At 41.2% G+C, this 17,780-nt stretch overlaps 1 protein-coding gene across 3 annotated transcripts in view; it reads left to right on the forward strand.

Annotated features, from left to right (window-relative positions):
- Positions 1-17,780, forward strand: part of kiaa1549la (KIAA1549-like a) — a 107,039-nt gene that overhangs the window by 59,360 nt on the left and 29,899 nt on the right. For all 3 annotated transcript variants that reach the window (XM_085358703.1, XM_085358702.1, XM_085358704.1), the window contains 5 exons: positions 3,315-3,374; positions 4,327-4,487; positions 6,229-6,400; positions 9,552-9,712; positions 11,460-11,495. In XM_085358703.1, coding sequence (XP_085214829.1) covers positions 3,315-3,374; positions 4,327-4,487; positions 6,229-6,400; positions 9,552-9,712; positions 11,460-11,495 — 590 coding nt within the window. The remainder of the gene's footprint in view (positions 1-3,314; positions 3,375-4,326; positions 4,488-6,228; positions 6,401-9,551; positions 9,713-11,459; positions 11,496-17,780) is intronic.

Raw genomic sequence — 17,780 nt, forward strand, 5'->3', positions numbered from 1 at the left:
CCTTATAGTATAATTATATTTTTTAATCTTTCACCAGGTGTATTTAATTATTCTTCAAAGTACAGGCTAAAGTATGCTGCGTGCCTGTAAAGCAGTGAAGGCATGTGTAATGTGAATTTAATTAGCTGCCATAGGGAATGACTGTGCGTGTTTGAGCCTGTCTCCTTATAGAGTGTCTGCATTTGCTTTGGTGTGTATCCTTACCTTCAGGTCAGTGAGATGTCTAAATTATTCTCATTATAATGTTGTCTAAACTGAGATTAATTTGGGGGAAAAAAAACAAACCAACACCTTCCTGTGCTAACTATAGGTTAGCGTGACTGAATTTTGGCAGCGTACATCTGAGGGAGCTTTGATCTCACGTGGTTATTATATCGTGCTGCTTTAGCTGTCAGTCAAACAAATGATGCAATTCTTTGCAAATCCTTGTTTTCCCTCAAACAAACTTGCTGTTTAGAATATAAAGCACTTCATCCCCTGGATTCAATGGGAGCAGGTGTGGCTTGAGCGATTGATAGAAATAAAACAGAGAAACAAAAGATTTTAGGTTTCATATTAAGAATTCTATGTCTGCGTTCATAAGGTAAACAGATGAAACTGAGGCTAAAAAAGTATACACATGTCCATGTATTACCATGAATGCAGAAACTAGTTCAATTAAAACAATCCAATAGACGCCAATCTGCTCACTATCCTCTGTGTCTAAACCCTTACTGTGGTTGCTGATAACAACACAGCGCCCTCAATTCCTCAGTTACTTTCACCACTCACTCGTAGCATCTGGCTTCAGAGAAGCAAAATGATTACGGTCATAAAGCTCTTTGTCACATTTTAAAGTGACAGTGTTAATGTGAGGATGGCTGCATCTGTCTTTTATATATAGCCTATGGAAAATGCTCACTCGATAATATGTCAATCTACAGGTGAAAATAGTCCACAGGCAATAATATTACACTTGTTGAGAAATGGCATTTTTCTAGATAGTAGAAGTAGCTTTTTGCTTTTATTTTTTCATCTGATTCTTCTTCAAGTTTCTTCCTCTTTTTTTCCAGCTGTTGTGTTGATGAAATCAGAGCGCTGGAGTCATCTGCACATTGAGCAGGTTCTCAAAGTGAATGAGTCTAAACTTTCACACTTCGGTGCGGATTGTCTTATGTGTTTACGCGAACTTGTTTAACTCGAGAGGACAGCGCAGTGAATATGAACTCGTTCAGATACAGAGACGTCAGGCAGACAGGACGCGGGCTGATAACAGCTACTGCATCATGTAATGCCACTGACTCAGGCTAAACACTCAATGCTCGGCAAGCAGCCAGCTCAGAGGAGTTAGGTGGAGACAGATGGTAAAACAGGCAGATGGGAAATAAGGAGGGAGAGCTTGACGGATGAAGAGGACACAGAAAGAGGTCGACAGGCTGAGGGAGTGATGATGTGTGTGTATAAAAGCAGAAGGAGACGGCCGGGTGGACAGAAAGGAGCCGGCGTTTTAGGAAATGAATACACTGACAGGTAAACAAGCAGAGAGTGAGTTGCTAACAGAAGCACGCGAGCGGGAAGGAAGACTGAAGGCTAGTGTAGACGTGAGAGGTAAAGGAAATCAAAGCAGATAATGAAACCTGACCTACACTGCTGTGTAATAATTATAGTACATCAGCAGAGGAGATGTGTAGCTCAATTATTTATTAATTATGATTTAATTGTTACCCGGGAAAATAAACTTGGAAGTAATAATAATAATAATAATAATGGATTGCATTTATATAGCGCTTTTCGGGGCCCTCAAAGCGCTTTACAATTCAACTATTCATTCACTCTCACATTCACACACTGGTGGAGGCAGCTACAGTTGTAGCCACAGCTGCCCTGGGGCAGACTAACAGAAGCGAGTATCGCACCATCGGCCCCTCTGGCCAACACCAGTAGATTTAATAATCTATTAAAATACATAGGATTGGGCACCGGATCGTGGAAACTACCTGCTTCCCCGCTATGTTTAATAAAGTAGCCAAGACAGACCTCACGAGAAGCGGGCCACATATGCAGTACGCCTTATAAGTAACTTTTAAAAGATCATAATATATCTCATTCAAACTATATATGTCTATATGACATTTATACATATATATTTATATCATCTCTTTCTCATTGTCTTTCTCCTCCACTGTTCTCTATCCTTGCTCATTTCAAACCTCTTCTGAAGGGCTCTAACACACAAAAATGTCCATAAATTTATTATCAGTATTGTCACAATCATTTAGCGTCAGCAGATTAGCCATGTGACCCTCCGGTCTCCTGCCAGGTGACAAGAGCTTGCAAAACAACAACAACAATAACAGCTGGTTATATGCTAACACTGTAGCAGCTGATGTTAGGCTCTGGTGTTCTAAAAATCAGAGTTTCTCTCTGATAAATAGGTTGATTACATTCTCACATCGTATTCGCTGAGCCCGCAATATTAGATCTAAGATTCAGTAAGGCTGGCTAACTAATAATGGCAAAAACCAGTTCGGGATATCCTCAAAAACTCATTTTAGTATCGCTTTCATCAGACAGCAGTGAGCTTCACTAACTCATTAATTCATATTAGACTCTTTTCAAAAGGTTTTACAGCCTCCTCCAGAGTAAATAGACGTTTACTGCTGAGGTAAACAGCAGGCTGACAGCCTACACTCTCTACCGATGAATGGTGTCCAGGGTTTTTGAGGTGACTCAGGGGTGAAAAAGTAAAAATACTGCAAATTGAATCTCTCTTGGAAGACTAAAATATGTTTTTACTACAGTGGCTATCATTGCTAGGGTTATGCATTTGAATTGGGAGGGCTAAGAAAAAACAATTCAATTGACTGCAGTATACAATCTACTGACATCCAGGGGTGAACGTTTTCAAATGTTACCTTTAACAAAGGATTTTTTTCTATTTCTGTTCCACATGGGTTCAACATCCTCAACAGTTTAAAAACAAAAAACTGCAACTCACGCCATAAAAGTGTAAACCAGAAATAAATAAATAAATAAAAATACGATCTTAGGGAACTGTCAGTGTTATTATTTATAGAAAGGAGCTCCATCCAAAATCAGAAGTTCTGGTCTGCATGTGTGTATCTTTAGAAAATACTAAAAAATATCCCAAAGTAAATTTTAGATGGTAAAAAGACTCAAATGAGACTTTCCCATATTTCTATGAATTTTGTTATTGTTTTTACTTCAGATTAGATGGCAAACTGCATTTCATTGTTTGTGTTAGATACTTTATCAAAGACAATAAATTGAATCTAATCTAATCTAACCCCCTATTTCTGTCTCTCTGTCTCCAGCTCTTGAGTATCATAATCTCAACACGTCTGCAGCAACCAAGAACTACTGGGTCATAACGGGTAAATTGCACGCATGCACGCACGCACACACACACACACACACACACACACACACACACACACACACACACACACACACACACACACACATGGACTGAGGTGCTGCTTGGTGATCAGTGGTAATCAAGAGCTGCATCGATTGGACAAAACAGCAGTTAGTTAAATGCCTGCCGCGTGCTGTTGTGCAATTCAGCACAATGGTATTGGATCTTTACATTTTCCTTTCCTCTCCTCTTGAGCCCCCCCCCCCCATTCCCACCTCCCTTTGCACCCCCCCCGCCCGCTTAAGCTCTCCGTGTCAGAGTGTCTTTAGCTGCTCTGTTCCCGGGAAAACCTATTGATGTATAATTCACAGCTTCCTGACCGGGGCAGAGGGAGAGATCACTTCACATCACATCATGGCAGGGTGTGAATGATTCTGAAGTGTGTGTGTGTGTCTGTGTGTCTGTCCACAGATTCATCTCACTTATGGCCTCTAATAAGAGACGCGCACTCAAGATCAAGATTGATGCAAGCACCTTCATCTGTTTGTGCGTGTGTGTTTGTTTATATGTTTGTGTGTGTGTGATACAGACAGACTGTTTGCTCTGTGTGCCGCTGTAGCCCTGATAGAAGTTTCAAGATGATCAGCTATTAAATTGAAGGGACAATCACCCAGTCCTCTCTGATAGCCCACTCATCTCCTGTCTGCTTGTTTCTCTTATCTATTTTCCTTCTTTTTTCTCAAGTATTAATACTGTCTTCAGCTAATTTGTCTTTACACTCTCATTCTCTCTCTTTATCACCTCCTCACACCTATTTTCTCTTTTCCTCCCTTTGCTCTTGTCCTGTTTGTATTTTCCTTCCTGTCCTCCATCTCTTCACTTGTCTCCGGTTTCTCTTCTCTTTGACTGCCTGAACCCCCCCCCCCCTTCAAAATCCCTCCTCTGTCCTCTCTTGTCTCAACTCACAGTGATCCAGGATGTAGACAGCTCCTCCCTGGAGGTCAACTACCAAAGCTTTGCCAGTCTTATGGAGCAACGGCTAGCTGAGCTCTTCCTGGTGGCTGGCAGGCAGGGCCCTCGGACGGCGAGATCCCGGCGGGCCACCACTGTGGGGGGCTACACCGTACAGGTAGGTGGAAATGGGATTTGTGGATCTCAGTGTGTGGCTGTGATGATGGCGTCTTCTGCTTCCTCCATACGGGAAGAAAAACACTTTGCACCTCTATAAGTTTCATCACCTTTTGTATTTAGAAACTGGTACACAGTGTTCACCTACTCAGGTTTATTTTTTTAGAGATTCAGGTTTAGCTTTAATCTTTTATTAAGATAGCTCTAGGTATTGGGATTTCACATTCGGTCTGTAGACATCTACCTTTTTCCAGAAAATGTGGGACAGAGTCTCAGAAGCTCACAGTAGAATCTGGTTTCTAAACTCCTTTCTGTGCTTCAAAAACAAATTAATATGTATATTTACTGGAAAAATATAACAATAATTATAGTCATGGTTGTCTTTGATATGCCTTCACTCTGCTTATACAATCTGTAATTTACTGTAATTCACATTACACATGTCTTTGCTGTACTAACGATGCTCAAAGTGGTGATATAGAGGACCTACTATGATAATTTCAAGCAACATAATTTTGTTCTTATATTACACTTTGGTAGCTTTGCACAACTCACAGTTCATAATAATCAAAAATCTTGGTTCCTCTGTTCATCCTGAGTTTTAAGTTTCTGTTTCCCCTCCCTCTAAGCCATGCAAAATTTCAATGTAATAAATAACATTCACATTTGCCCTGGAAGAACTATCAATGAACATAGTGTCAGTATCATTCCCTGAACCCCCTTCTGGCAGGGCTTTGGGAAATTGCAAACTTACTATTTGTGAAAGTCTGCATGTCCCTGGACAGCTCCAGATTTAGCACCCTGGACAGCGCTACTGACAGTAGTCAGCGGGGACGGGTTTCAAAACTGTTGTTGCGTTCAAGAATGCTGATATTCTGAGCGCATAAACTGCAGGGGAGCATGAAGTACGCTGCCAGAAAACTGACATGGAAAGGGCAAACTTTATGAAAACTGAGACACACTACAATGTCAAACCTTTAAAAGCAGTACCCAAATATTTAAATAAAGTCTTAAATTTGTCATAAATAGGTCTCAAGTGCCAGTAAGTTAATTTTCATTGTGTTTTTCTAGTAAAACCCTGTGTGTGTGTGTGTGTGTGTGTGTGTGTGTGTGTGTGTGTGTGTGTGTGTGTGTGCATGACTTTTGGGGATTTGTCCCCTCCTGGCTCCACTGCTCCATATTGTGCAAATTAAGACAATGTTTGACTCTTCCTGGGCCTTATGCCTTACACACCCGTAAGGTTTTATGGTTGCCATGGATGACCGGTTTTATGCTTGCAAAGTGGAGGAGGGAGAGGCTGGCAGAGAGAGACAGAAAGGGTGGTGCGGGGTGTAGCCAGTGGAGAAATCATCCAGCCATTTAATAACACACATCCCTTCTTCTTATGACAAAATCAAATTACCGGACTTTATTAAACCGTGTAATGTTTGTCAAATTAAAAATGGTGTTTGATGTATGATGAAAGGAAATTGAGATTTCAAGTGACTCAGTTATCCTCGAGTGTCTTCCCCAAGTGTAGTTATCTTCCACCAAATGCTCGACTTGATTAAAGCAACTGAGCTGATTCAGAGTTTTGATTGGGCCACCAGCAAGAATTTTTAATCCTTTGCTCGGTAGAGAGAAAGAGAGTTTGGATTTTGTGTTAAATCTTGCCATATAATATGTTTTATGAGTATGAACTGTGGTAAAACATTTTTTTCTCATATTACTCAAGGTTTTATGACATCCCCATTCTCTTGCAGATGGTGAGCATGCGTAGACTTCCCGGTCCCAAGAACCCAGCAGAGATGACCTACTATGCCCAGCTGAATGGAGCACCCATCTCTGGAACCACAGCTGCTAAGACACTGAGCAGTCTGGACTCCCAGACCATGGCTCTGACCCTGGGATACTTTGTACAAGTCCAGGCTGAACGTAAGCTTCTCATTATACTCCTCCAGTATTCAGTTACATTGTCATATATCATGAATATCAGGGACCAGGCAAGTCACACAAAAGAGGGCTTTATTTATCCCAGTGTCACTATGCATAAAAGCTATTTTAATGTAACAAAATGTAAGTGTCAGTTTTTTGGCTATGACCATGTTGATTGTTGTAGCCAGAAAGCTAGCTAGGGTGCAAGCTAGGCTGAGCAGGCTTAGCTTGTCAAAAACTACCAAAACTGGTAAGTTATAAATTCACCCAGCATAGACTAGTTATGACATATTGGCTATAAAGATCAAAGCTGTTGTTTGGATCAGCCTGTAAACATGCATTGCTGTAAATATGGGCATTTTTGTGGAGACTCATTTTTGAAGCCAGGCTCAAGTGGCCACTTCAGAAACTGCAGTTTTTAGGACTTTGGCTTAGTTTTTCATGCCTGCAGTATAACACTAACATTAGCTTTAAATTGTGTGTATCTTTGTGATAAAAAACAAAACAAAATGTAGAAGGACTTTATTTGTAAATTTGTGAACTAGAGTTGATACAATTGCTTTTCTTGTTACCTCTCCTCTTACAGTTGCTAACTACTAAGTATGCTCGCAAAATATATGCTAAATTAGTAGTATAGTATTGTTATCAACTTAAACCATAGTGGGGTGCAATTTGGGAAATAACAAGCGGGCTATTTTTTTTCCTTAATACCAACTGTATATTTATAGCATAATTATGAGCTTCCAACAAACAGGTTCAGAACCTAAATATATAACCAGTGTTTACAAGAATATTTATATAATAAAAGGTGTCTGTGAAGGTTTGTCAGTCATCCAGGTCATCGTAGTCAAAGGAGCTTGCAAAGAAAAGCGTCTGGACTTCTTTAAGTTGCTTGAAGACGTTTCACCTCTCATCCGAGAAGCTTCTTCAGTTCTAAGGTCAAATGAGTTTCCTCCCCAGACGCCTTAATGCCCACTCACATCCTGGGCCATCTGACCTCAGGAATTCGCATGATAAGGTGGGGCCAGGTTTCACAACGAGCTCACCCGAAACCCTGGCTGATTGGGACCCACACCCAGTTTCACACCTTGGCTCAGGCGATTAGAGGATCATCAGGGGGTCCTTTTGTCCCTCTGTGGGGGGAAACTCCCACTAGGTTTAAATCTGGGACTCTCCACCATTTGACCTTAGAACTGAAGAAGCTTCTCGGATGAGAGGTGAAACGTCTTCAAGCAACTTAAAGAAGTCCAGACGCTTTTCTTTGAAAGCTCCTTTGACTATAATAAAAGGTATTTTTTAAAAGAATTAAATACACAATGTAATAATTGTATTTAGTAAGTTTTGACAAGAAAGATAATGTAAGGAGTTTCAAAACAGGTTTGCTGGTTGTTTGTGGCATTTTTTGGTTTTGTCACAGCTTATTGAGGTGGAAATGCAGTTTTTGGGACAAACACAAGCTTCACAGCCTGTTAAAAAAGCAGCTGTTAAAATTTTTCGGGGTGTTCATCAAGCTGAAAATCTAGTTTTACAAGCAGTGATTTTAGCTCTCTGTAGTTACCTGCTTAGGAATTGCAGCTGCTATAGTAAATTTTGATCTGTTGTTTTAAATCCTTGATGTAAAGGTCCTAAATGAATGCATAATTTGTCAAAGTTGAAATGTGTAATCCAAGTACATATTGATCAACTATTGATGTTTTTGCACAGTAGACGGATTAATGACGGCTGCATTTCACTTTGGAGCGGCTCTACTGTCATGCATGCTGGTTCACTGTCACGGCTTACGGGATCACTTTATGGCAGAGAGTGAAAGATGACTCCATTAAGTTATTAATGTTTCATTAAGTGCTTTTCCTGCTGTGACAAGTCAAAATGTCTGGTGTAAAAAAGATCTGTTCCCATTTGTTCTAACACTTGCAGATTTTAGTCTAGAATTTAGAATTAATTAGCATAAAAATAGGAGCAATGAAGTACGTGGACCTTTTTTTCTTTGAATATTAACACAAATCTTGTCAGTGTGAGATATTATAGACGCAGAATCAACTCACAGAGCACATTTCTCATTTAGTAGCAGTTGTAGAGACCCCACACTGCTAAAACATTCCTCTTTAGGAGAGATCTGCTAAACTTGGGCACAGCAGTGTTGGCTTACTGTGACATTTGGGTTTAAATTAACTTTCAGTTATACTCAGTGCATCTAAAAGAGCTTTGAATGAAATAGAAATAAAATAACGCATAACAGGATTTTCTAAATTAAGAAGACGCTGTAGTTAGATATGCTTTTCAGGTCAGTTTTCTTTGAGTAACTATTGTTCGTATTGTTTGTGCTGGAGAGGACAAAATGTTCCCCCTTACCTTTTCTCCCTCTGAGTTATACAGAAACTGGAAAGACACCAACAACCATGTGTGCCCTTCACAGCTCCTCCACACAGTGTTTGGGCAGGGAGCTGAACACAGTGTTCCTGTAAAATTAATTTGCTTTGCTTTCATGGCCTCAGTGGAAACCATCTACATTAATTCTTGTAATGGAGATGCATCCATTTGGTAAACTGCTGTGTTGAAGAGAAACTCAGAGAAATATGTTATTAGTTCAAAACTCTGGTGAACTTCAAGTTGTTGCCTGATTTTGATATTGGATATACATTCAAAACAAGCAATCCCTGTCATCTAAAAGCTCAGGCTTCAGACTCTCTACACGCTTTATTTTCCCACAGCTTTTTATACTCCTAGATTTTTATGACGTCATAGAGTAGTGATGTCTTTAATATGCTCATCTCTGGCAGACAGCATTGACTGTGTGATTTTAATTCAGTGCCACGTCTCTCTCTCTTAAAACCTCTGGGTCTTATGCAGAAGCCACACCCACCTGCTGTTTAAATTGTTTTACTTGTGCTGAAGAGCCAATCAGATGTTGCCTTGTTTCAGGCAGTGGCTTAGCATCAATGTCCAGCATATTTTGAGCTGTGAATCATGCATAGCCTTGCTAGTGAAGTCCAAAGAGGAAAAACATGGAGGTGGAAAAGAGATTGTTAATGAGGCATCTGGGAAAACCGCCTGAATCAGTTTACCTAATAAGCTCTTGTAAAGATATTTAATTAACTTGTTATACAGTGTATTGTTTTTAATGACTGAACCCATTTGTGTTCGTGTGCAGCTGTGGTAAAGACACCGCCCAGCAACCTGTGGATCATGGCCGTTCTGACGCCTCTCTTCTTATTGATGGTGGTGATCGGGATGGTGGCCTTCATTCTGTGTAAGAGAAACAGGGTCCTTTTTAAAACGGGCGCCTTCAGGACCTTTAAAACTCGATCCAAGGTAAGATTTTATCCCTTTCTCCTGCCTTTATTTATTGCCCTTTGTGTTTGTGTCTGTCCACTTTTTCTCTCCCTTTGCTGCTTTTTCTGCTCCTTTCTCCCCTCCTGCTATAAATACTGCAGCTCAACTGTTGCAGTATTTATAGCAGAAGAGGAAAAAAATAATTAACCTAAAATATCTAAATGTCATTGCTTCACTTTAACAAATCCCAATACTAGAAATTGGATCTTCTAAAATATTACATAACCCTGTTATGAGTGACAAACTGCGCAGAGTAACGAGTGTGTTAAGCCGTTCCTTCAGGTCAGAAAAATGAATCCCATCTGTCCCGGAATTACTCATTTGTTTTCTCACTGCCCAATAGCCCATGGTTACTGCTAATCATGCATGCTGCAAAGACCAAATGACCAAAAGGAAATGGGCAGGCCCTGTTGTGCTAGAAGTGGACCTTAGGGTAATGTTGGCCCTTTCACAATAATAGCATTCAGCCAACATGAGCCAGTGTGAGGTTAAGTAAAAGTCAATCATTTGCAATGGGCATGTTTGTTATGGATTGCTACCAGCTGGGTTTGATCGGGTCAGGTTGACACCGTGCAGCACATGACGCCAGAACAACAGCTGCTGGTGTCACTGCAGTCAGTTAAGTGCTAAACAAGCAGCGAGCCCGCCAGCCTTATTTCTTCAGAAAATTCTTGCAGGGGTGTTCAGAATTTGATCGCCTTTAAGTTCAAATTCGATATCATCATTAGGTCTCCACTCCAGCACATGCATTGACTTGACTTATGGGATGTGGCTGGTTGTAAATCCACGTGAACCATGTTCACATTTCACAGCCCAAAACAAAGCGAAGTGACTCACTGAGTTACTGGAAAAGCCTGCAGATAATTTCCATTATTTGAATTGATTGCAGCCCGTTTGCACCACAGTAGGCTACGGATGTGCACATTAAAGGATAACGCTGACTGATTACAGATATTTCATCATATAGCGTTGGCCATAAATTCAATTCTAAAACTTCTGTACCCACCAAATAGTAAGAAATGAGAAAAAACACTTTATTGGATAAAACTAAAGCTTCATTTGCCTATAATGTTGTTATAAAGTGGCACATAAGTACAGTTTCCAGGGGTTTGTAGACTGTGTTAGGTGGAGGGAAAGTGTAAAAGTTTGCCTTTTATTGTTGCTTTTCCAACCAAATAGGTTTGAATAACCTTGGTTTATAATTTTTCCTACTCTTTGCTCTTTATGATATCAAAGGGAGCTGATATCCCTACAATGGGCATCTCAGGCACACACATCTGGGTGTAAGTGCAAAGCCCCACCCAGCTACTTTCCATGGACAGTCCATAATAAAGCAGACTGCCATGTTAAAGGGAGATGAGCTAAAATTCCTTTTTTCACACATTGAATGTTCTTGCCGTGGGTAAAACTCACCATAGCATGAGGTGTTTAGTGATCTTTCACTTAAAAAAGTGTTCAACATATTTTCTTAAATTGAAATACACATTTTTTTTTATAGCTCGACATGGTAGGCATGTCAGAAGTATCCTACTTTGATTGTTTTGCTACTCTTGTTTCATTCTGAACTCGGTGAATACAGCCTTATTAACCCAGATTAGAGTGATGGCCAAAACCGGAACATTTGATGCATTCCTTCCTCCCCTATCCACCTGTTTTCTATTCTATTCTATTCTATTCTATTCTATAATAACCCTTTCCTGACCATTTCCCTCTCTTCCCTGTTTAGACTTCATATCGAAGGGAGGGCAGTTACCACCACCAGGTATTCACTAAGACGCCTGAAAGGTGTATAGCTGACTGATAGAGTCAGTGGATGAATGAATGAGTTGCTGTTATTCTCATTAATTAATAGGGTTTGAACAGTTGCTTGAACTGCTTTGTTGGCTGCTTATCACTCTGTGTTCTGTGTGTCCTTGTTGCCGGGTAAATTCTTGCATGCGGCTGCTGTTCTGTGGACATCACTTTTTCCACCATTCTCATTGGCTACGAGATATCAATAGGAAATTGGAAGGGGGAGCATTGAGAGCAGGTGAAGAAATATCTAAAGCATGCTCAGTGAGATTTAAAATGTTTAGGTTTGAGTTGATAGGCTGATAAAATGCTGGCTCATAAAAACAGCCAAATGAGCTTAATACTATTGGCCTGAAGAAGAATCCATTTTTAACCGGGGCCCATAAATTTGAATTGCAAAAATGAAGCTCAACATCTGCGAACCAAATTGATCTATTTTTATTTTTGTAGCATCCATAAAGAGTGACACAAGCTTGTGTCATCAGCCTTGGCTTATTTGCTATTGCCATTCCCTTTCAGACCGGTTGTTTTATCCTGCTCACATTCTGCAGTGGCACAGCAGGATCCCTGCACACAGACCTCCAACCCATTCCCTTTTTTATATGTGGTTTTTCCACTAAATGATATGATCATGAACTCAAAGCAGAGCAGCAACAGAGCCAACAGATAAAGATGCTTAAAAATGCCTTAAATGACAAAGAACTGTGCAGAGGCCATCAGTGTGGTTAGTGTTACTGCGGTGGAACATATCAGGGTTATTTTGGTCCAGCCTTTCTCATCCTCATCCCTCAAGATGCAAAGCGAGCCGAGGGAACGATGCATGCAGGGGTAGGCGGGATGTCTTTGGTTGGACACGGAGCTAGTATGTGTAGACTCCTCGGAAAATACATGTACGTGTTGGGTTTGAGTGTTTTCCACTTCTTTTAGTATTATATATTAACATTCAAATTTTCCAGCTTCAAGGTTTGTTTGCTTTCGTAACTGTTTGTAAACATTTAATGGGCTGTTTCACAAGAGAGCGCATGAAATATTAAAGAGGCCCAAAATATGAGAATCAGAATCAGAATCAGAATCAGAAACTTTATTGTCATTGTCACGAGAACAACGAAATTAAGAATGGTCCCCGATCATTGCATCATCCCTAGCAATATCAAAATATAAATAAAACAATAAAATTCAATAAATAAAATAGATAGAATACTTAAAATACTAATAAGATATAACAGTAAAACATTCACATACATTCCCACACACATGCTTCAGACCGTGCATAGATTAACACAAGAGTGGCGTGATGGACATTTTTTTGTAGTATTCAGATGTGTTATTGCAGTTGGATAACAGCTGTGTTTGAGTCTATTAGTCCTTGCTCTGATTGCCCTGTACCGTCTGCCTGAGGGCAACAGTTCGAACAGGGAGTGGCCAGGATGTGAGGTGTCTTTTATGATGTTTTGGGCCTTTTTAAAACAGTGGGCGTTGTGTAGAACTTCCAGTGTGGGGAGAGGGCAGCCAGTGATCTTTTGGGCGGTGTTAATGATCCCTTGGAGTGCTTTCCTCTGAGCCCCTGTGCAGCTAGTGTACCAGATGCATATGCAGTAAGTTAGAACACTCTCAATGGTGGCTCTGTAGAAGGACACCAGCAGTCTCTGTGTGATGTTATTCCTCCTGAGAATTCTCAGGAAGTACAGTCTCTGTTGGGCCTTTTTCAGCAGCTCGGAGGTGTTCACACTCCAGGAAAGGTTCTCCTCTATATGAGGTTTTATAAGTGGCGCCATGAAGCTACAACCACTGTATTTACTCTCTCCCAAACCCGAGCAAGATGTGCATTCAATAAATCAGATAAATATTTAACAGGAGTTAAGTTTGGGAGCTGAAAACTAAAGTTAGAGACTTTCAGTTAGTTTTGGTCTTTTTAAATTATTCTCATGGCGGCATGTATACTGACCAGTCTACATTCAGTACTGGCTGGTGTTTTTTTTAAATCTTTTTTTTTGTTGCTTACATAAGAAAGGCCAGATGTTAGAAGAAACGATAAAAAAGAGAGTGGGAATGGCGTGCAGTTCTTGTTCTATGCAATCAAGCAGCAACCTCCGGGTTGCCAAAAACTGAAGGTCTTTAAATGGCAACTCGAGGGTCCACAATCTGCCCAGCTTTACAGCAAAAATACACGCTTATATAGACTGTTCCAAAAAACAGTTGTGATTACATCTCATTAAAGTAAGTTATTGAAATCAAGGTGGAATATTTTAACTCAACAGTTATTTCATTAGTCGGGTGCCTTGTTCATAATTTTATTGCACTTTGAGGAGTCAGCTGTTTAGTTTCTCTGGTATATACATTTTGATTTGTTTCTCACCACCCAAAGCTAACATCCCAGATGTTATACCTGTGCCCTAACCCTGCATTCTGTCTAATGGCCTGGAGAGGGTGAGGATTGTGGTTGCAACGACAGACCCCCACTTGTACGTCTCCTTGTTTACCTCAGTGAGCACTTTTGTAATGACTTCATATGAACGCTGATGCTCCACAGGGGTGTGTACTGAGCCCTCTCCTATACTCACTCTACACCTACGACTGCACAGCCACTAACAACTCCAACATCATTGTGAAGTTTGCGGACGACACTACAGTGGTGGGTCTTATCACCAACGGTGATGAGACAGCTTACAGGGAGGAGGTCAGCGCCCTGACCCACTGGTGTCAAGACAACCATCTCACCCTCAACGTCGCAAAGACAAAGGAGTTGATAGTGGACTTCCGGAGGTGCAGAGAAGTACACACCCCCATCACCATCAACGGCGCTGCTGTGGAGAGAGTGAGCAGCTTCCGGTTCTTTGGTGTACATCTGGCTGAGGATCTTACGTGGTCAGTACACATAAACAAAACAGTGAAGAAGGCGCAGCAGTGCCTCTTCTTTCTCAGGAGACTGAAAAGATTCGGCATGAGCCCCCGCATCCTCAGGACCTTCTATCACTGTGCCATTGAGAGCATCCTCACTGGATGCATCACCACCTGGTATGGCAACAGCACCGCCTACAACTGCAAAGCTCTCCAGCGAGTAGTGCGGTGCTCTGAACGGATAATTGGAGGTGAGCTTCCCTCCCTCCAAGACATCTACAGGAAGCGGTGCCTGAGGAAAGCGGGGAGGATCATCAAGGACTCCAGTCACCCCAGCCATAAACTGTTCAGACTACTTCCATCAGGAAGGAGGTTCTGCAGCATCCGGTCCCGTACCAGCAGACTGAGAGACAGCTTCTTCCACCAGGCCATCAGACTGCTGAACACGTCATAGACACCTCAGCTTCACTACTGGAACTTTAACATTATGCACTCCATACTGTACAGTTATGACACACACACACACACACACACACACACACACACACACACACACACACACACACACACACACACACACACACACACACACACACACACACACACGTAGAAAAATATTTAGTATACACATCCAGAAATGCATATACTATTATATATTGTACATATATTTATTAGTTTCAGATGTAGCCATTCTTGTATTTTGCTTGTTTACATTATTGTATTTTGCACAACTCTGTTGCTTGTGAAGCTCGCACACAAGAATTTCACTCACATGTGCTGTACCAATGTACCTGCACATGTGATGTGACAATAAAAGTGATTTGATTTGATTTGATCTCAGTTGCTAGTTTCAAGTCTTACTGAATACAATAAGATGTTCATTTTGAAAATTATAGTCCCCATTAGAGTCCAAAAGGAGCATAAAGCACGGTACGCATTACTGAGATTAACAGCCTAGCCAGTCCTGCAGAGTGAGTTATTGTAGCACCAAATTCCCTCAGTGTGTTTCCTCATAGGAAGTGTTGTCTTGCTGAGCTACAGTGGGGAAAAAGAAAAACACAAAAGGCAGTTATAAAGTAAAAAGACTGAAATGCTAGAAGACGACTGCTTAATTTGATTAATTTAGCTTGAAAATGTCTAATTTTCAAGAAGAAAGAAGCAGAAGAGCTGATTAGAAGTTACTGGCTGGATTTGTGGTCACACCTTGCAGATCGCATTTACACCCGGCAAAGATCCAATGTTGTCATTTCATTTTTTTCTACAACACATTCTAATTTTAGTGTTTGTGTATACATCTTGAATTTTCCTCCACGGGACATGCAGATATAAATCCCATACAAATTTCAGGCGTAAACGGAGTCCGTGTCTTAAGCTGGCTTGCGTGTGTGTTCTGTTAAGTCATCTGAATACCAAGCAGACTCCATCAAGTTGACCTCCTGTGTGCAACTGTGCCCGCGTGCGCATGTGTGCGTGAACTATTCCCACGCTGTGCAGGACAAGCTAAAGCTGCTGATCAATAGTGTGACTTATATTAGGTCTGCATGTGTGTTTAAGCATTAAAGAGGGATTCTGCTGCTTCCATGTGGAGTACAATAGAGGTGGAATCAGCGAAAGTAGAAGAAATCCATTTTTCATTTGTAAGGTGTTCAGTGAGTGCACAATGCAGTGGCTGCCATTTAAAGGACTGAAGGTAGTTTGCATTTTGCTGCATCATGCCTCGACTGGCCCCCTGAAGGAGTTTATCTAACCGCTGCAGCACCTTGTTGATGTGCAATCAAGCCTTACTTTATTTTTTTTATTATGCATCTAGTCTCTTTTTTTTAAATTTTTTTTAAGCGCATCTCTTGGCTGTGCTTCCGCCATCAGCCCTGCTGGAGCTGAATTTAAATCAATATGGCCACAGGGGGAAAAGAGCATATCTTATCCATCTGCTGCACCTCATCAAGCTGCTGTTGGGTATTGCTCTGAGTTAAAATTAGACAAGAGGAGAAGCATCTGTGTGATACTGAAGGGAAAAAAGGGAGGATAATCTGGTGGTGCCACAGAGTCGTGCTCAGAGTGACTTCATATGACATCCTCAAGTGGAAGAAATCCCGGACTTCTTGCTGCTGTCCTCCTCTCTCTCCTCGCCTTCTTTCTTCTGGTGCTGTTCTAAATGGATGTGGAGAAAAACACCATCCATCTCCGACAGAGAGATCAGAGGATCACCCCATAGCACGGGCTTCAAGTCTTCATTAAACTGGGCCCCTCGCGTAAGATGAAAGACGGCCATTTGTTAAGTCAACACACTGTCAGTGGACGTAGGAAATGAGGGAGCGAGATGACAAGGCAGGGAGAATGGGAAAAGAGAAAGTCCTGAAAGGAAGAAAGGGCAGAGACAATTTGAATAGACAGATGTGTGGAAGTGAAAAGAACAGAGAGAAAGAACGATCATGAATCAAATGTGAGCGGTGAAATGTCAGCCTGCTTTTCAAGGTTACATCCCCTCGGCTTTGTCATTTCTGAGAATTCATACTGTCTCCATGCATGACTTTACCCATCACCTGCAGTTCAGTGCCATTTCAGCACCCGTGGCATGAAACCTTATGCCTGTGCTGTGATAATCCACATGCATACTGGTGGAAGGACATATTTGCAACAGCACATCTTGTGCTCCTACCTTGCACGTTGCCCTTTCTTTTCTCCTCATAGGTTATAGGCAAATGAGTGTTTGCACTCTCCATAGGTCTTTCACATGAAAGAGTCAGCAACTGTCAACATACATCAATTCAGTTGGTAGAATATGTGTGTAAAGATGGACTCAATCCATATATATTTATGGCATGGTGAGAGGGCCTACGGTGTAGCGCTCTCTTTCCGTCTCTATCTGAGCTCCTATCACTTTCCCCGGCACTCATCCACGTCTGCAGCCACGTGTGTTGGAGCTTGCTGATGGTACAGCGGTGTGTATGACTGATGAATTATTAACAACGCCGTCAGCTGGATGCACGCATTGCCTAACCTCACACGCACTCAGAATTTAGCATGCATCATCAAATGCATTAGACGTCCCATTTTAGAGCTGCTCGAAATAGAAAAGAGGCGGCAATTTTTATTATTTTTTTCAATCTGGGTTTCATTTACGTGGTTGTGTAACCTAAATTGAAATTTTAATTTTTTTCACTCCTGCGCGCTAAACGCTTTTTAATTTGAATACAAAGATTGTGTCCAGGCCTCGGAGGCTTTTCAGACTGCTTTTGCTGCCGCCTCTTTTTATGTTCTGTCTCTTTATGCCAAAACCCCTGACTTCAAAGGTGCTGTTAATCTTTTTTTATTTATTTATTTTTCAACTTTTCATTATGCCAGCTCTGGTGTTTGGAGACTGATAAAAAAAAAGGTTCAGGGAGGGATGTCCATTCAATTACTTTTATCTGAAATA

This window comes from Diplotaxodon limnothrissa, linkage group LG7, assembly GCF_057381915.1.
Source record: "Diplotaxodon limnothrissa isolate DT_005_m linkage group LG7, D_limnothrissa_male_GT1.1, whole genome shotgun sequence".
Classification (NCBI taxonomy): Eukaryota; Metazoa; Chordata; class Actinopteri; order Cichliformes; family Cichlidae; genus Diplotaxodon; species Diplotaxodon limnothrissa.